Genomic DNA, 20,217 nt, shown 5'->3' with positions numbered 1-20,217 from the left:
TCAGTTAACCAGACACTGAGGTCTGCTGCTTTATTGACTTTGCTCTGGGTGACAAGACCACACACACTCATTGACACACACACTTTACAGCTGGTGTTACCCATTTGCACATATGCAAACACACTATTGTACATGCTTTGAGTGAGACACACACACACACACACACACACACACACACACACACACACACATCAATAGTAGCAAAGAAAGGAGTTATTACTGTAGTAGATTAGGTGATAGATATTGATGATTTGCAACACTTTCAGTCCTGGTCAATACTGGAGAAATGTTCCTTACTTACTTGCTTTTACAAATTATGTCTGAGAAAATAATAACAGCTGGGAATAATGACGTTTTATGCCATTAGTAGGCCATTTAAAACAATAATTAGCTCTTTAATTCCCCCATTTTATTTCATTTGCCCTGAGGCAAGTGTCAGATGTGCACAGCAGATACTACATCATCTACAGCATTTCCTCTCCTTCTTTTTGTAGGTTACTTTTTACTTTATATAATTATTTGGGGTAAAATTACATCAGTTACTTTTTAGATTATGATTATTAATATAATAAATAAATATAATAATAAATATGAATGTAAGCTGCCTAATTGGACAAAAAGTAGTTGAAATTAGCTCCACCTTAACCAGATGCAACATTAAAGTGATGTATATTTGAATGCATAAATAATTGCAATAAATTAAGTCAATTTTATCCTGAAAGGACCATTCTATATAATGAGACTTTTGGTAATTTAAATATGTATTTTGATGCCAGTGCTCATGAACTTTTACTGTACTTAGTTAAGATAAAAAGCATAAATCATAAGTTGTTTAACCTTCATGAAGGTAGAATCTATTACAGGACTGTTGCGTTATTTTGCATTAGGGCATCTCTCATCTGCAGAATTCCATCATGCATGAATAAAAAGAAACATGCATGTTCAGGTCCATGCTTGTTCATGGCTCGAGGTTTATTCAGTCATTTATTTATTTATTTCACCGGCAGTGTGTGAAAAATCGATGGCATAGCTTTGTGCCAGCCCCGGGCCGTGCAGGTCCCCGCGGACTGGCTCAGTTTATTGTGCTCAAAAAAAGGCAATTACAATGTTAATGTGTCGCAGCAGGAGAGTGAACCCGGGAAGCACGGACGTCAAAAGGTTGATGGAGAGAGCGGAGTCACTGTGGGTTAACAGCAAAACGGCGTCTGGGGAGCGTTTGATATCAAAAACATGAGTTAGAGAGGAAAAACTCACCTACAGCCTAGATACAGTTTGATATAAATAATCCAGGTATTGTTATTCATTTAATTACCTATTAGTTATGAAGCAGAAAGATAGATAGATAGATAGATAGATAGATAGATAGATAGATAGATAGATAGATAGATAGATAGATAGATAGATAGATAGATAATCACAATGATTTGGTGATATCACAAAGTACGATATGGGACGATATCCTGACTATTTAACACAATCATTTACATTTATATCAATGTACAAAAAGCAACAAAAATATGTCTTTGGACTACTTCATTAAAGGCTCTTTCAAACATGTAACTAACAATCAATGTATTTTTTTAAGAATTCTAAATGTAAAGTGAAAGTTTCAAAATAAAAGCATATCTTAAAAATAAGTTATGAATCATTTTAGTTTGATTCGGATTGAGAATATTGGATCATTGATCTGTGAATCGATATGTCGATAGATCAATATTGTTACCCTCATTCATCTAAATCTATTTTTGAAAATAACAATTATGAAGTGGGAATTTCAAAATAAAGGTGCATCTTTAAGATGATATCTGTCGATATTTTCACGATACACTGATGATAGATAGAGATAGAAAGATAGACAAAGAGATAGATAGATAGATAGATAGATAGATAGATAGATAGATAGATAGATAGATAGATAGATAGATAGATAGATAGATAGAGTAGAAGAATTTCTCAGGCCATTTGTCACTGCTGTTCAGACAGACGCCATCATGCAGGACTAATACAGCCCCTCTCTGCCTCTGTGAGGAAGTCTCTCGGGAGCCCATAATAAGCCATTAAACAGGCGCATTAGGAGTAATGAAAAGGCTCTTAGTGGTTTACCACTGTGGGCCACCTGGATTTTTCTCTCTGTGCAAGTGGGCGGCGGCTGTGATTGCCTGATGCTGGCTCGGCTGCAGCTCCATATAGTGAGGGGAGGAAAAAGCACTGGAGATAAATATGATGATGTTTGCATGTATAACCGGCTGTTTTAAGGTATAATTTGTGAGCATGGTGATCTTTGTTCCTCTCTAAACTGGACAATAACAGCTGGTAAAATACAGCACGTCTATTGTGGTTTTAACTTGTGTTTGGACAACTTTTACACTCAGCTACTCATTTGCAAATAAGAGGTATGTGCCTGATTTACAAATAATCTTATATGGGATGGGGTTGGGTGAAAAACCACGGTTATTATAGCCACATTTTGATGAGAACTTCCATCCAAAAATGTTTCTGGAAGCACTAAATATATTTAAGATATGTGTGTGATGCTGGTTTGTTACATTTTCTTAGGTCTTCCAATAGAGATACTGATCTGAGTGAGATAACCTGATAAAATTTAGGTTATATTAATGTGTTTTTGTCCTTGAAACGTGACCTGGGTGAAGGCATGTTTAATGAGTCCACTCTCAATTGACTGTATATGTGTCATTTTTATGATATCATAGCTCAGTTTTAATATGTGTCTTTGAAGCAGTTTCTCCTCAAGATGAACAGCAAAGAAACACATTGAGGTGAGTATCATCTGGACTTAAATCCTTTAGCAACAAACGGTAAATATTAAAACATCATATGGGTGAAAAATGAAAGCGTTATAAAGATATATTTTCAGAATCACACACTCTACATTCACATTAAACTTCAGTTTAGTCTCAACATTTATAAGCCCAGGTCAGTCACATATGGTCTCTTCTGTGAAATGCGTCATCTTTGACACAAAAAACTCCAGTCTGAAGGATTTGCAAACACTTTGTGGACTTGTTATTATTTCCAAGTTTAAGAATAAGCCTTCAAACACAAGTATACACTTGTATTTTAGATGGATGTTTCCTTTAAAGCTGCTGAGTAGAAACCAACGCTGTCCGTGGTGCTGAAATCTGAAATGTTTCTCTCAAAATGATTTGCACAAACCTGCTCAGCGCACATAGGCAGCACATAATCTAGTCGATAACACAGACAGCGTGCTACCTGTGATTGTGATGCAAATGTTAATGGACTCTGAGGTCCACTGATTAGCCTGATGTGGGCTAATTTCCCTCCTCTACAGTCCCCAGAGACACCAGAGTGCCTTTTCACTGTCTCTTATTAAATGCAGTGTTGGGTGGTATTTTTCTGCCTCGCTGGGCTGGCAGACACGCGCAGCAGCCGGGCAATCATGGGTTAAACGACAGGTGAGGCTTCGTTTTTCAGATAAAAAAAAAAAACATCTATTCTTTACCAAAAACCCGTTTGCAACACTGCAGCATACGCACCTCTTTCTCTCCTTCAAATACACTCTTATCATGGCGCAATCTGGGTCGTGCGTCAAACGATTCATGTAACACACACGCACCTCCTCTCTCTCTCTCTCTCTCTCTCTCTCTCTCTGTCTCTCTCTCACACACACATACACACACCCACGCCTCGTCATTACATTGTCTGGCTGAAAACATTTAGTGGAGGAGGTAATGATAGCCTACAATGAAAGTCATTGTAGACCTACATAATTGCAGTCAACACCATGGAAACATAAAAATCCAGTTTGCTTGTTGCAGTGAAACATGAACAAATAACATTGCAGCACTCACCAAAAGGTCAATATGTGTGAATCAGATATTTTCTGGATCATTTTGTTTGTTTATCATTTCCATATGATTTGGTTTGCTATATGATAGTCATTTTGAAGCAGGTGTTAGTCCCACTTTTTTGCAGATGTGAGTGAAATAATGGCGAAAATGGGGTTTTATTTTTATTTATTTTTTGATTCGAGGAAAAGATGGAGGGTTGGGTTGGTGTCGGCGGAGGGAGGGGGGTTACATGAAGGCGGAGAACCTTGTGCCAGCTCACCCATGTGTGTAATGTGAAAAAGGAGAGCCGGCGGTGAAATACTGAGGAGGGAGAGGGGATGGGGGGTGGGTGGGGGTGGTGTAGGTGGGGGGAGGGTGCATTGGAGGAAATGAATTTGGAGACTGGTGAGATCACAATGCCATTTTGGATTTGACTTTCTATCACCAGAAGGAAGAGAAAAAAACTTACTGGTGGATATCGAACAAACACAAAGCAGATAAAGAGCTCTGATCGCTCGTATCTGTACTGACAGAGACGAGGACCCTCCTGGGACGTGGCACCCTGACCCTATGATGACTCTCAGGATGGGTGATAAACTGAGGAAATCACTTTCCTCCTCCTCCTCCTCTTCCTCCTCCTCCTCAGTGCGTGCATGCATGTACAAACGTGTGAAATTCTTTTTTGGCCTGGGAAGAATCTGAAAGCTTATTGTCACGTTTTTCTGTGAGGGGAAATATCAAACCTGTAAACCTTTTAAATCCATCAGTATAAGACACTTTTTAAAAAAATTGGAGAGCGAAAGTTGCGTTTGACAGGTGTAACAGAGGCCTCAAACAAGCACTTAAAGAGATATGGTGTAATCGTGCGCGTGCATGTGCGCGCTCACGTGTGGGATTCATCATAAGATTATAGTAAGCCTAAATCTTATTGAAGATTTAATCCAAATACCTTTATATTATTGACAAACAAAAATATATTTTTTATAATAATAGCTATTATTATTGCTGTTATTATTATTATCTGTACAGCAGGTCGTGAGAAGGTCTGCGGTCGCTGTAACCTGCTGGCTGCTGGTGTCAGAGCTGCTCTTTTCATCTTGCAGCACACTCCATCAGACAGCACAGATCACAGGAGGGCTGCAGCCCGCTGATAACAGCCTCTGTCATTAACTCTTTCATTCAGGGCTGGAAAGGAAAGCAGCCATTTTCGTTCCCACAACTAAAAATTACAACTACAACAAAAAAAAACTACAGACACACAAAACGTGCGCAAAAGGAGCGCGATAGAGGGAGATTTATTTGTGCTTTTTATGAATCAAACCCTGACGTTTAAATCCGGTTTGAGGTTGATTAGAGGCCTGATACAGCTCGGCCTGCACACCATCATGTGGAGCTGTGAGGGGAAACCATCGTGCTTTGTTTCAGCCAGGATTGAAGATAATTAAAGACATTAAAATACGAACAAATTGTTTTTCTTCCATCGCTTTTTAAAAAAATATGAAACTGAATTGAGAATTGCTCGTTTGCCAATGTATAAAAAGTGTTACATATTCTACTTTTAAGAGGATTTGTATACTAATAATATTTTTATATTAGCAGGAGGCTCATCTGTGGTATTTTTTTAAACTATCCTTTAAATCTCTGACACACATTCATATTAGGCCTCTCTCATGACTTGAGCAAAATAAAAATAAAAAAATAAAATAAAAAAAGACTTATTCCATATTGCCTCAACAGTTTGAGATGTCAGTTTACTCTTCTCTTATTCGGCTGCATCAATGCTCTGATCAGGTTACAGCCTATTCAAGGATGATCTATTATTATTTTATTCTCCAGTGCAAAGCAAATAGCCCTGCATGTATACAGTATAGCTACTTACTGTATGTTAGCTCAGGCTGCTTCAGTGTGCAGAACAAGGCCGCTGCTTTGAATCATAGTGATGAACTCTGATACTGCAGCCTGAGGAAACACTGAACATGGTGGACACAAAGTACTAGTGACAAGGCAATGTCAACAAACTGTTTACAGCACTTTGGGCCTCGTTTACTAAATCACTTAGGCTGCATTAATGGGGAACAAAATCACTGCAATGAAATCTGTTTATCCCTGTTTTTGTTTTTTCCAAACAATGTGTCAATAAGAGGGGAAAAATGAGAAATTAGAAAGAGTTCAACCCCTCTGTTATTCGGATTCATACGATTATTCCTCAGCAAATCTCCATTAAAAAATAATATTTTTTTGTATGGAGCAGGACATTCTATGAACTGTTTATTTATGAGAAAAAAAAAGTAAAAAAATGTCAAGTTCCTAAGAATAAAAAATAACAACATAGAAGAATAAAAAATAAATGTAGTTTTACTTTCAATCTGTATTCTCAGTCAGTATTTCTTTTCAAGCAGACTTATCCAGCGTTTTAATTAATATATCTCTAAGCATTTACATGTATACACATTTTTTGTCAACGGAAGCCCCGCCACTACCCAGACTGTCACATAATCACAGACACTGAATGAGTGGATGAATGAATGATCGTCCTGAATGAAGACTTCAGCCAGAAAATAGAGCCGGAGGATGAAAAGTAGATATTTACGTTTCCGTTTAGGAAAATAATAAATAGTAACAAGTATTAAAGTCTATGTTAAATTACGTGGAGTCTCGAGTTATATATCTTACCATCATTTTAAGACAAAATGCACGAAAATGTTTTTTTTCCCATCATCAATAAACGCAACACGGTTTTTAAACCCGATCCATGTAATCCAAGAAATAACTTGGGTTACTGTTTTTGATGCTCCATGTCCTCTTCTCGTTAAAAATAATAGTTAGTAAAAAAGAATTTGATTTCTTTTTAAAATGAAAAAAATCCTAGTTTTGTATGTTTTATAAAATCGTCCAAAGAGTTTAGGTTTTCGACAAATTCCAGCCTCCTTTTATATGCGTAAAGTTATGCAGGATTTGAGGCCCCCGGAATGTCATTGGATGTCAGGATGAGGTATTATAGATTATGGGTTGGGGAGGGGGTGGTGGGGGTACTGCAAGCACCTCCCCTAGAAATGCAGCAAATCTCTCCCGTTTTCTCCTGGTGGGGCACTGGGAGGGCTGGAGACGTGCTTTGCATTGGCAGGCTGATGAGGACACGTGTCTCCTCCCTGCCTCCCCCCCGGGCTCCACGGTACCGCATTGGCATCAGTAAAGGCACCTGAAAACCCGACAACCAACTCCTGGAAACGCTGCCTGCCGCCTTATAACCCAAAAGAAAGCGATATTATATAGGCCCTTTACAGAAACCTGTGGCTCGCCTTTCTTCGTGCGTAAAGCTTTTGCGCACACCGCCGAACTGCCTCAGAGACTGAAAAGGTGCGCTACTCGTCGAGCATCAGAGCGCAGTGCCAAGATGCAGAAACGGAGCGGCGACGTCTGAAGGTGACATGAACCTGAGGATAATCAAGAGCAGCAGGCTGAACAAGAAGTGGAGATAGCAACTGAAAACCGTCGGTGTCTTGAAACAAAACTTGCGCTTTTTCTCGTGGCTTTATCTAATGCAGAGAACCAAGAGCTGTCATCCAAAGTAGCCTCACATTTTTACTGACTGGAGGAGGAAAAAAACACTAATTAAGCAGCAGACGATTCAGGAAAGGATCGAAAAATGGCGACGTTAATCAGAAGCAAGCTTTCTAATAAACTGTCAAATGCAGCCACTGCTGTCACCAACAAATCCCAGGCGAAGGTGAGCGGGATGTTCGCAAGGATGGGGTTCCAGGCCGCCACCGATGAGGAGGGTCTGGGCTTCGCCGCCTGCGATGACCTGGACTACGACCACCGGCAAGGCATGCAGATGGACATTTTGACAAGCGATGAGGTGGGAGGAGAGGGCAGCGGAGACGGGAGCGGGCTGGAAGGGGACAGCCACTACCAGAGGGACGGCACCGGTCCGCCGCACTCAGCCTCAAAAGACGGAGATCCGGCGAACGAGTTGGCTGAAGTCAGACCAAAAATCACCGCTTGGGAGGCGGGCTGGAACGTCACGAATGCGATCCAGGTAAAGACGCACTTCACGGATTATAAAAACGGGCGGTTCCGGTGTTTGGTTCTAATTGGCTGAGTCGCCTCTACAGCCGCTGTGAAATTTGAGAGAAAAGCACACCTGCGACCGCATAAAAGGTTGTTTAAAATATTCAAAACGCCAGGCTCTGTCCCTCTGAAGCAACTCCAAGTCGATCTTTTATTTATAATGCTTGAAAAAGATTCACCTGAATTAACTTTAGCTTGAGAATGGGGGATTTCTTGAACGCACAACTCATTTTTATTCTAATATATTTTATTGAAGCAATGCAGAGATTTAAAATGCGCTGAAAAGGGAGGTAGTTGATGCCCTGTGCCCCCTCCTCCTCCTCCTCCTCTTCTTCAACACACATTCTTTGTCTGTATAGTGATGTCCAGTGTCACTGATGCACGCCCCTGATAACTGCTCACCTAATACTCCGCATGACAATGAATGCATTAATCTTTAAAGAAAAACAATCGTTTTAGACTGGGGTTAGAAATATCTAAAGCCTTTTCCCATCTTTTTATATTATTTTGGGAACATTTTAAGGAATTTCAGTTGTAATATTTAAACTATAATTGGATTAAGGTGTCTGGACATAGGCTTGTGTTTTACGCACCTTATAATTAGTCACATTTAGGCCATTCGGAAAAAAATATCTTGGCACTTGCATTTGCAGACAGGAATAAACAGCAGAAAATATATATATAAATGTGGGAAGATTGTTTGATGCGAGAAGAGAGGGAAGAGGTTGGCAGTCAATTAAAGTGCGAGGATTTACTCGAGAGTGGAGTCTGCCTGTGTGAAGGCTATGCGACAAAAATCCCTAGACGCAATCCTTTTCATGCCTTATCACGGCTGCGGCCACGGCGGTCACCGTGACGTCACGGTGTGTCTCCTCCAGCTCGTGTTGACGTCAGAGGCGGGCGGATGCGCTCAAAGCAAAGTGGAAAACCCACAACATGAAAAACCGGGAGTGACATCCATTCAAGAGTCATGCAGACCAAAGCCAAGGCCTAGGATATAGCATGATTTCTTTCATTAAAATTAAAAATATATGTTCAGAAAAGCATTAATGATTCATATTTAATCACTAAACTGTAACATTTTAACCCCAAAATAATGTTTTTTGCCCTTCTTTTTTTATTTCTAGGGGATGTTCGTTCTTGGGTTGCCCTATGCCATCCTGCACGGAGGATACCTCGGACTCTTTCTCATTATTTTCGCCGCCGTGGTGTGCTGTTACACGGGGAAAATCCTAATTTCCTGCCTGTACGAGGAGGACGAAGATGGGCAGCTCGTCCGTGTGAGGGACTCCTATGTGGACATTGCCAACGCCTGCTGCGCACCCAGATTCCCGTCTTTAGGTGGCCATGTCGTGAATGTAGCCCAAATCATAGAGCTAGTGATGACCTGCATCCTGTATGTGGTGGTCAGTGGTAATCTCATGTACAACAGCTTCCCCAACATGCCAATTTCCCAGAAGTCTTGGGCCATCATCGCCACTGCCGCCCTCCTCCCCTGCGCCTTCCTCAAGAACCTGAAAGCCGTCTCCAAGTTCAGCTTACTGTGCACAATGGCCCACTTTGTCATCAACGTCCTGGTGATAGCGTACTGCCTCTCCAGAGCGAGGGACTGGGCCTGGGACAAGGTCAAGTTTTACATCGATGTCAAGAAGTTTCCCATCTCCATTGGGATTATCGTGTTCAGCTACACCTCGCAGATCTTCCTGCCCTCCCTGGAGGGGAACATGGCGAAACCGAGCGAGTTCCACTGCATGATGAACTGGACTCACATCGCTGCCTGCATCCTCAAGGGCCTGTTCGCCTTGGTGGCCTACTTGACCTGGGCTGATGCCACCAAGGAGGTCATCACAGACAACCTGCCCCCGACCATCAGAGCTGTCGTCAACCTCTTTCTAGTGGCCAAAGCTTTGCTGTCGTATCCGCTGCCGTTTTTCGCCGCTGTCGAGGTCTTAGAGAAATCGTTTTTCCAGGACGGAGGACGTGCGTACTTTCCAGATTGCTACGGAGGCGATGGACGTCTAAAGTCCTGGGGACTCACTCTCCGATGTACTCTTGTTGTGTTCACCTTGCTCATGGCTATCTATGTGCCACATTTTGCCCTCCTCATGGGTCTCACTGGCAGCCTGACAGGCGCAGGCCTGTGCTTTCTGCTTCCCAGTCTCTTCCACCTCAGGCTTTTATGGAGAAAGCTGCTATGGCACCAGGTTTTCTTTGATGTCGCCATCTTTGTAATAGGAGGTATATGCAGCATATCTGGTTTTATCCACTCGATGGAAGGGCTCATAGAGGCTTTCAAATATAACATAGAAGAGTAGATGTCATTACTGGAGCTAGATGTTAACTGCAAACCCCCCATTTAGTGAAAAATTTTAAAACACACGACTTCCCGGCAAAGCGCAGCCCCCCTCTGCTTCAGTCATGCGTAAAAGCGCGCACACAACACGCGGACATTTTCGCACTCATACAGTCTTGCATCAGTTCAGAAAAAATGCGCGCACAGAAATAGAGTGAGGGAATCCAACGCACCCACAGCACACTATATGGACAGTACATGTTGTATAAATATGCGAACAAACGTACATATACATATTTTCCAGTGGAGTGAACGTTTACAATATTGACCTTAAAAACTAAATTGCAAAAGGGCAGTTTGTCTTTTCGTCGCTCTTGTGGTGCTTCCCCACATGAGACTTCACTTCGTGTAACGCTAGAGTTTGTGATGGACGGATTTTCGACAGCATAATGTGATTTTAAGATAAGTTTATTTAAAAGAGAATAGAAAAAAAACATTAAGAAATGCCACTTTCGTCTATAGGTAATTTGCAACATGATTATGGGCAGTGAATGTGGTGTTTTAAAAAAAGCCTGTGGACACACAAGACGGAAAATTAACACAACGGCAATAACCAGCAGTAGAAACACACGAATGCATATAGAAATATGTAAAAGAACGAGATGTTTCGTTGGAAATGAGGAAATTGGACCTTTCCCGAGCAGTTTAAAATCCTGGAAATGCAAAATATCAAAGTACACAGCAGCTATACAAACTATGCATTGAATGTATTATATTTCAGACACACAAAACATAATGAAACTGGGAAGTGGAAATTAGAAATCCTCCAAATTCCAATCATTCTGCGTTAAAGGTTTAATGCTTTTATATGTATCTCCAATACTTGACTTTTATTTTGAAATTTTAAAATCGGCAAAAGCAAAATTCACCTGACACAAACATTTAAACCCCCACACCCTAAATTTCAGTTAGATTGGGACCCCAAATTGAAATCCTGCACACTCAATTTACCATAATGCTTTTTAATTAGTTTTGAAAAACACGTGGCCTCTTCTGAAATTAATTTGAAAGATTCCCGTCTCTGAAAAAATTCGGTGTCTGAAAAATCCTAAAAAAGAAAAAGAGATCATTAAAGAGGAAAATGTGCATACAGACATTTTTCATTCTGTGCAATCCAATGGGTCCTGTGGAAATGTTATAAAAACCGTATGTGTAGTGTGTTGTTGTGGTTTCAAAAAGATGGAATGTATATCTCAAAGTCGTTATCATATATCGTGAAATTAATATTAAAGAATAAAGAAATAAGTGAAATTATATTGTAAAAATGTGTGTGGTTTTATGTAAAACTAAAAAAACGTTCAGAACATGTATTTTTTTTTCTCTATAATAAAAGACAGAAAATGATGGAGAAAATAGTCGCATTCATATATTTTTTTTAAAGAACAATTGACACCGTGTAGAGTCTATAAAGGCCTGCTGGCTTAGAAAAAACATAATTATACAGTGGGTGTCGTATGTGAGGGGGGCGGGGTCCATGCAGGCCTACGGTGTCTACTCAAAACCTTTTTATAAATCCCACCGTGTTTTTTCTTCTACATCTGTCTCTATACATTTTCGGATTCGTCTTTACAGAAAATAAAGGCATTCGTGTTTTTTTTCAACCGGGCCTTGCCTCCCTGCATGTCGACAGATTTTCTGCTGCAGGCATGCATCAGGCCTCATGGTCGACCTGTTCATCCACCGTGTTGATGGTTGTGCACACGCAACATCTGGACAAATCGTTTATTCTCTGAGTGAGCTAATCCCCAGCTGTTGAAACGCCAAACTACCTGGTGCATGCAAATGCACGGATGATGGATGTGATTCACCTCAACTACTAGCATCTTAAAAGAGTCAATTCACATGCAATGAAACTGCAGTGATCAAATATTGCCATGGGATTAAAAGCTGAAAAGCACAATATATGTTAAACACATAGCAGACATAACAGACTTTAGCTTTAATTCAATAGGCCAAATCAACCATTTCTAAAATAATTCTGCCACTTTCCTTCAGTATTCTCCATCAACCAGTGAGAAAAAAAACAGCAATTGACGTCATGACTGAACAAACTTAAACTCAAGACTCAAACACAAGTGAAAACATGAACTATAACTAATTCTAACATTACTGACGAATAATGTAAAATCATCTCCCAGACAGCTTCACTGAACATTATCGTGCCTGGAGAGCCACCTAGCGGACAGGAGAGCAGTTGCTTCAAAAGAGAAAAATTACAGCAGCAGACGTCTCAGCATCATATACCTCATAGGTATACCAGTGGACAGTTCACCGCCAAATAACTAAAACAAAACCACATAACTTGAGATCAGTTTCATACAGGAACTATTCTTTCCAGTATAATTCCAAGAAGATTTAAAAAAAAAAAAAAAAAAAAAAAAAAAAAAAAAAGGATTTGGGGTTTGAGGTGAACCTTTCCTTTAAACATTTTCATTCACCTTTAATCAGGTTCCCCTTTTGTTGCTTGCATAACTTCTCATCTTCCAAGGAACCAGCTTTGCAATATTTGTTGTTTGATATAGACAGTTATGGACTTAACATTGCGGAAATGTTAAGTTTCAGTCACTATCTCTAGTTACGTACTTAATAGGGAAACATGTTAACCTGGAAACCAGACCAATCTGCCAAACTCATGATTCATTTGCTCTGGCAGATGAGTCTGGTCCAAACAGATTTCCACCTGGCATGGCCTCCACAGAGCCAATCACCTCATCTCATAAGGAAGACTTGATAGGATAACCATAACTCAAGAAACTCACAAAGCAGAGTTGATTGAATATGAAACAAGATTGTAACTGCATTACCCCTTTCTCACTTCAAATGTTTTAGAAACAGATTTTAGTGTATGAGTTATCATTAGAAAGTTTGTGTCCTTGTATCCTTTTCCTGCTTGAAAACAGACAGCAGGCCTGGAATCATCTCCTTTGACTCTCAAAAAAAAAAAAAAAAAAAAAAAAATCTGGCTTTCATTTATACTTTTTAATTTAAAAAAAAAAAAAAGATACAATTCCATTTCCACGATAATCTGTGTGGATAAAGTCTTTAATTATTCAATTTGCAAAAAACATGATACAAACCAAAATGCTACCCAACTTTGTATATTCATAGGAGAAATTAACAGTGTAGAACAGGTTTATGAACTTGACAGTGGAATAATACTTCCTATGGCCTGTAACGATCTCCCAGTTCAACTCTAGTGGTGTGTGAGCTCCCTCTGCTGACTGCGTGCTGGTGGAGGATCTTATTAAAGGCAGGGTGTTGGTGAAAGCACCTCCCTCATTGGACAGTTAGTGCAAAGTCATCTTGTTTATCAAGAAGACAAACAAAATAGTTATCACCAACCAATATATACTGCTTAAATACCACATATTCCACGGAAGATAAATTATCTTTTATTTCAAGTAATTGCATTAAGCTCAATAAAAATCATAATTACAAAAAAGAAATATTTACAGGCAATAGAATGCCACTGGTGAGACAAGGTAGGAATAACAAAAAAAGAGGATTAAAAGACATAAGTGGCTCAAGACGCCCACAGACAAGAACACCTACATGAAGCAATTTTGTAGTCAATAGTACAAGCAGATTGTGATAAATCAGCTTCACACTGGTGTTCATTACATACATATAACTCATCTCACACCTCAAACCTACAGACCTCAGGTGTTTGGTGGAGGGGAACATAGGCTCACAGGCTAGGCTCTTGGGTGTTGGGGGTTGTGGGTTTCTTGCTGTTCTCAACCAGCCAAGGGTGGGTCAGGACTCCCTGGATTGGCAGTCTGTGCATAGGGTTGTGCTTGAGCAGCCTGGCAACCAAGTCTTTGGCTCCAGCACTGACATCAATATGCGCAGGGTAAGTGTACTCTACCTGGATGACAAAGACAGAAAACCAGTACAAAGATTAATCAGCAATTAAACAAAATAGCAAATTCAGGATGGGAAGAAAAAGTTGACAATGCAGTTTAACAATATGCCGTGCATGTGGGTGTTAGCCATCTGTGATTTACCCTTGATATCTTGCGGTAGGTCTCCTCATGGCTTTTTGTTTCAAAAGGGGGTTTTCCAACCAGGAACTCGTAGCAGAGGACACCCAGACTCCACAGGTCCACCTTTTCATCATGAGTTTTCCCCTCAATCATCTCCGGAGGCAAGTAATCCAGCGTTCCACACAGTGTGGATCTCCTGAACAAAAGGAAGAGAAATGTGACATTTAGTTTGAAAGCCAATAGTAACGTTGAGGGGTTGAAAATGGAGTCTTCACAAAAACATAGAACAGAAAAATGAAACAAATCATTCGTGACCTGAGCAGAGACACTGAAGCCCCACAGGTGAATTGCAAATGCAACAGAAAAAAGCTTACAAAAAGTTCTACAGAGTAAGTACTTTAAATGGTTAACAATTAGAATTAAAGTGTTTGTACAAAAGCATGTGTGCATACCTGGAGGAGGGTGTGTGTACAGACCAGCCAAAATCTGCAATCTTTAGCTCCCCGTTGGCCCCGAGTAACAGGTTCTCTGGTTTGATGTCCCTGTGGATCACCTTCTTTTTGTGGCAATAGTTGAGGGCACCTGCCAGCTCCATGATGTACTAGTATAGAGAATGCAAGATGCATCACATTTTGAAACATTAAATACACTCAAGGAGAGACATTAAACATCAACAGATTTTTGGATTTAGTAAACACTACAAGAGGATATTAATAGTTAACTTTCACTGAAAGAATTTAGACATGTCTAAGCTGGTGTGATATTAGTTCTTCATATGAAGTATACTTTTTTTTCAATGTCTTAAATAAATTTGTACTTACTGTAGCACTTCTTTCCTCAGAAAAACACCCACAGCGCTGCAGCTCACTGTAAAGTTCACCCTTGGGTGCAAACTCCAGGAGGAGATACACACGAGATGAGTCATGGAAGTAACCGTAGAGGCGGAGGATATTGGGGTGCCTGAAGGACCGTGAGGAAGACGAGTATTCTGAGTAATGTTGGAATATCCGACAGATATTTCAAAAGATCTAATACAACTAGACAAAGCAAACGCTCAGCAGCAGCTGTGGTGAGAGTTCATGCCAAGGATCTGGGCAAAGCATTTAACCCATTGAAGCCTGGAAAGCGGATACGTCGTTTTGTAGTATTTGTATAAGCTCTCAAATACTTTTTGAATGTAATTTCTATCTGCTACAGAGGCTGAAAAATCTATTATTTAGTAGAAGCGTTGAAACTTCTGTTGAATTTCCAGAAAAACTTCAGGTTTTAGGGGCTTATTTTAAAATCGCCCAGAGGTTTTACAGGAAGTTTTAGGTGTCAATGGGTTAAAGAAAGACCGGCATGACGTAATCAGATTTTATGTTTCTAAAACAGAAATACAAATTACATACGATTATGCTTTAAAACTTGAACCACATTTACCAATACTGTGGCTGCACATGAACACTTGTGTCACACACATGACCCTTCCTTTCATTCACTGCACAAAACTGTAGGTACGACACTAAAACATATTTCCAAAGAAAAACATGCTACATATTTTTCAAAAAGCCCCCCCCCCCCCCAGTTTAGCTAGTGTGCTCCTATGATCACTTTAAGTTATTTTGAGTATGTAGCAGTGGCAGCTTTCAGACCTTTTTCACCTCTTCATATTAACTTCCATGTCATTTGAATTGTGTGTTACTGTCCCATTAAAAATATGCATCATTGACCTTGTACCAGCCAACAAAATTAAGCAGGATTGATGACCACTTTGCCAAACAACTTCTCATCAGCCCAACTACAGCAAGGATTCATATTTGGGGTTAAATTGATTGGTTTGAATCTCCTGTTACCTGAGGTGAGACTGAATCTCCACTTCCCTCCTCAGCTGGTGCTCCACCCCGGCCTTCTCCAGCTGCGACTTGAAGAGGACCTTCAGGGCCAAGATGAACTTACTCTGCCGCTCTCTGGCCAGGTAGACATTGCCAAATTTACCCTTTCCTAAGGGACGGCCAATGTCAAAATTCTCCAGGCTCCACCGCTTGCTGTGAGTAGAAACATGCATAGTTATAGACCATAAACAGTTTGTAATTTTGCCAAAAACTTACAGAAAATATAAGTATGAATAATATCATAAATTGGACATACTTTGATCCAGAGGTGTTTGCAGGATCAGTCTTGGCAGGTTTATCCAACACTAAGGAAAAAAATCATACATTTTAGCATCCATAAAAACACACTATTGATTAGTTTGTCAAATTTGGGATTATGCTTACCCTGTGGCTTCTCTAACTTTGCCGGTCCTGATGGTGTTTTGACAGGTTCTGATGGTAGTTTGACTGGTTCCGATAGTGGTTTGACCAGTTGCGAAGGTGGTTTGGCCATCGTTGCCTTTGGTTGGTTTGGTTGAGAAACACGTTTGGGCTGTGCTGCACGATTTCCATCCTGAGTAGCAGGGTTCACATTTTGTCCAGAAGGATGTGTGGACTTTACAGCAACAGAGACATGAGATGCGGGTTTCTGCTGGCTCATAGGCCGCGGAATGCGCTGAGGTCCATTACACACACCAAGAACTCGCTGATGTGGAGTTGTTGCCATCTGGGAATGTTGTGGCAATGGGACCCGCTTTGGCCCATCACCGGTAGTCTGCAATCAAAGGAAATCAAACACTTTAAGAAAAAAAAAAAAAAGAGAAGACAGAAGCATTAAGAATATATTCTGCAAACTCTCTTGTCCCTCTTCATTACATGAGCTAAGTAAACACTCAGCTGCTCTCCACATCTAATAACTTAATGCTGTTGTGTTACGACCGATTGTTTTAAACCATATCTAAGGGCCATTACCATTGTCCCCATCATTAGCTGATAATTTGCCAAAATTTCCTTCTAGAGCACTACCCTCACAAAATTCTAGGTTACTTATGGTTCCGAAAGTCCTTAAAACTAGATCGGGAGCCAGAGCCTTCAGTTATCAAGCTCCTCTCCTGTGGAATCATCTCCCAGTCTCAGTACAGATACCCTCTCTTTATTTAAGAGTTAAGAGAAAACTTTCCTCTTTGACAATGCCTATAGTTATGGCTGCTGAGACCAGCCCTAGCCCGGGCCTGCCTTGGACCAGCCCCTAGTTATGCCGCTATATGCCCAATGTGTCGGACAACATGATACACAGGGTGTCGTGCTGTGGTCCTGCTCGGCGTCATTCCTGCTGGTCTCACTGCCGTGGATCTTGTTCGGGCCCAGATGGTAATGCTCCTCTCCTGGTCCACTCTACACTCACCGCATCACGACTGGCCAATGGTGGCGCTTCCTCACCTTCTGCTGTGCGCCTCCCAGAACTCCTGCTCCTCTCTGTCTCCCTCTCAACCGTCTCTATCCTCCCTTCCTCTCCCCCATCAACTCTATTCTACTCTGTTGATCTGCCCTGTACCACGACATCTATTGCACTTCTATCCGTCCTGGGAGATGGATACCTCCTCTGTCTCTCCCTGAGGTTTCTCCTTCTTTTTCCCCTGTTAAAAGGGTTTTTTGAGGAGTTTTTCCCTGGCCGCTGTAAGGGTCTACGGACAGAAGGTGTCGTACCATGTAAAGTCTGTGAAGCCCTTTAAGGCAAATCTGATTTGTGATTTTGGGCTATATAAATAAAATTGACTTGACAGCAGTTATTTTATATTGATCGAAGTTATGGTCGGATGAATATTGTTTGTTACCTTTACTTCGGGCCTTTGAAGGTTCTTGTCCTTTGTCAGCCTGAGCCTCGCAGCAGAGTCCATATTCTGAAAAAAGAGGAAGGTTTAAATTAAGATAATAGAAACTAGATTATAAAACGGCACGCGGCCTGCAAAAGTTTAAACGTTGGCATTCAGTGTCGTTGGTTAACGTCCATTTAACTACCGTTAACCTGACCTGTCGTTAGCCAACGGTACCGTTTTGCTAAGCATGGCATGCAAAACACCAAATATGAAACTAATAAATGAATAGTAGATAACGTTACTTACCTAAACACGTTATTGCCCAGTCACAAAGAGCAACTGGTCGATAATTTTTCTAGAGTTTAAACCCAGAGCAGCTCTCCAGCAAGTAGCTTTACTCTCGTTAGCTAGCAGCTACGTGAGCTGATGTTAACGGCTACATAAATATTCGCCGTAACGTTACCGCCACATTAATTTGTTAACGCTACAGTAAAACCTTTGAAAAGCCGACTCGATGTTGTAAGAAGGTAAACGAAGATAAATATAAAGAAAAGTAAAATACAAAGTCTTGCGAATTGAGCTTCAAAGCACGCTAACACTTCCCCCAAACACTACTGGTTAGAATTCAAACGGCCCTCTATTCAAAACCTTTAAATACATCTAAGGCTCCAATTGGCTGAGAGAATGCTCTGTGCTTGCTCACCATTGGCTGACGCAAACTACTATAACTTGCGTCAGAGGAAATCCTCCCGAAACAGCAGAGGGCAGCAGCATGAACATATCGTCACCCTGTTAAAATAATCAACTTTTGCAGGAAACACAAAAAAATTCACCAAAAGTGTAACATATGACATTTATTGATCATTTCACTCAAAAATGATGTAACAAAGGATGGCTATTGGCATAGTAATCACACTGTGTGTAAATTGTGCAACTTAAGAGAAATAAAAAACTTAGGCAATTTTTTTAAACATGCCTTTGTAACTTAAGCAAGATATGGTAACACTTTATTCTGAAGGTGTCTACATAAAAGTCACATAAGCCTGTCAGAAACATGACATATCATGAGCATTAATGTTACTTCAAAGTGTCATTAATGTTCATGACACATCCCATGTCATGTTCACTTCAAAATAAAGTGTTACCATATCTTGCTTAAGTCACAAAGGCATATTCAAAAATCGCCTAAGTCATTTATTTCTCTTAAGTTTCTCTTAACTCACATTTTCTTTGTATGTCTTGTTTATATCCTGAATGTCTTTATTTCTCTCATTGTTAATACAGATCTGGAAAAAAAACAGCAGAGGGCAGCAGCAGCTTATCTAAGTTTATGGATAGAGATAGTAAATGTGTCTTCTGTGATGTGGAGGAATCTATTTCTCATGCATTTTGTGAATGTTATGTTGTGCAGGATTTTTGGATGGACTGGATGGAGAAACCATTTATCTAACTTTCTTAATGTCTCATACCTATTCACCAAAAAATGTTCTGTTATTTTACTCATTGTAACAAATCTGTTGAATTTTTAGCTAATTTCTTAATTCTCTCTTGTAAGTTCTTTATACACAAACACAGATTTCTCAAAACTAAGCCAAAGTTTAAGGTGTTTCTACTTGAATTCAACTATCTTCTTAAGTCTCTCAGAATTGTAAAAGACAAAAAAATGAACTATTTATTCAATATTATGACAGCCCGATGAATGTATAACCTTAATTTCTAATAACTATATGATTTTTTTTATCATTATCAGTGAATGCACAGACTTTATGTACTTCGTATTCTAATGTGTGTACCTCTTTTTCTTTTTTCATTATTATTTAATATTTTTTACTTCTATTTGTCCTGATTAGTTCTTTGTTTCATGACATTTGTTTCTTGAAATCCCTTTTTGTCTGGCCTCATGATTGTAATGTTCCTTAATTGTCAATAAAGACACACAAAAAAGAGGGCAGCAGCAGCAGAAAGGGCCTGAGCTCTACGGTTATCTCGGAAATTACATATCTCTATATAAAAATATTTATATCCATCTATCTATATATTTATATACAAATTTTGGAAGGAAGTTAAACGCAATGGACAGAATCACCTCTTTAGAGAACCTTCCTGAAGCTTAGATTTACATTTTAAACTTCAAAAGGTCCTTAAAACTAAGATAAAAGGAATATACATTTAAAGATTGTACATTATATATTGCAAGCAAACAGCTTATGACTCTTCATTGGAAGAAAACTAATTGAAGTACTAAGCTATGACATCATGTATAGTATCAGACAGGTTAACTTGCATGTGTGAAATCTTGAAACCTTCTTAATAATTAGCATTGAGACA

At 40.0% G+C, this 20,217-nt stretch overlaps 2 protein-coding genes across 3 annotated transcripts; one reads left to right on the top strand and one right to left on the bottom strand.

Annotated features, from left to right (window-relative positions):
• The first annotated feature begins 6,869 nt into the window (after positions 1–6,869).
• Positions 6,870–11,487, top strand: slc32a1 (solute carrier family 32 member 1). Its single transcript, XM_059327652.1, has 2 exons — positions 6,870–7,848; positions 9,008–11,487. The coding sequence occupies exons 1-2, from the start codon at positions 7,456–7,458 to the stop codon at positions 10,193–10,195; spliced, it is 1,581 nt and encodes a 526-aa protein (XP_059183635.1). The 5' UTR covers positions 6,870–7,455; the 3' UTR covers positions 10,196–11,487.
• Positions 11,488–13,609: 2,122 nt separating this feature from the next.
• On the bottom strand, positions 13,610–18,527 carry aurka (aurora kinase A). 2 transcript variants are annotated; one of them, XM_059327663.1, is made up of 9 exons: positions 18,196–18,527; positions 17,908–17,973; positions 16,478–16,847; positions 16,350–16,398; positions 16,055–16,246; positions 15,041–15,179; positions 14,672–14,820; positions 14,241–14,415; positions 13,610–14,101 (listed from the first exon to the last, which is right to left on the bottom strand). In XM_059327663.1, exons 2-9 carry the CDS (start codon positions 17,968–17,970, stop codon positions 13,922–13,924), a joined length of 1,317 nt encoding a protein of 438 aa, XP_059183646.1. In that variant the 5' UTR covers positions 17,971–17,973; positions 18,196–18,527; the 3' UTR covers positions 13,610–13,921. The 2 variants fall into 2 exon arrangements, with proteins under 2 accessions (XP_059183646.1, XP_059183654.1); XM_059327671.1 differs by having other exon boundaries at positions 16,350–16,394; positions 16,480–16,847.
• Between the last annotated feature and the right edge of the window lie 1,690 nt (positions 18,528–20,217).

This window comes from Centropristis striata, chromosome 3 (assembly GCF_030273125.1).
Source record: "Centropristis striata isolate RG_2023a ecotype Rhode Island chromosome 3, C.striata_1.0, whole genome shotgun sequence".
Classification (NCBI taxonomy): Eukaryota; Metazoa; Chordata; class Actinopteri; order Perciformes; family Serranidae; genus Centropristis; species Centropristis striata.
This window is presented reverse-complemented; position numbering and strand designations above follow the sequence as displayed.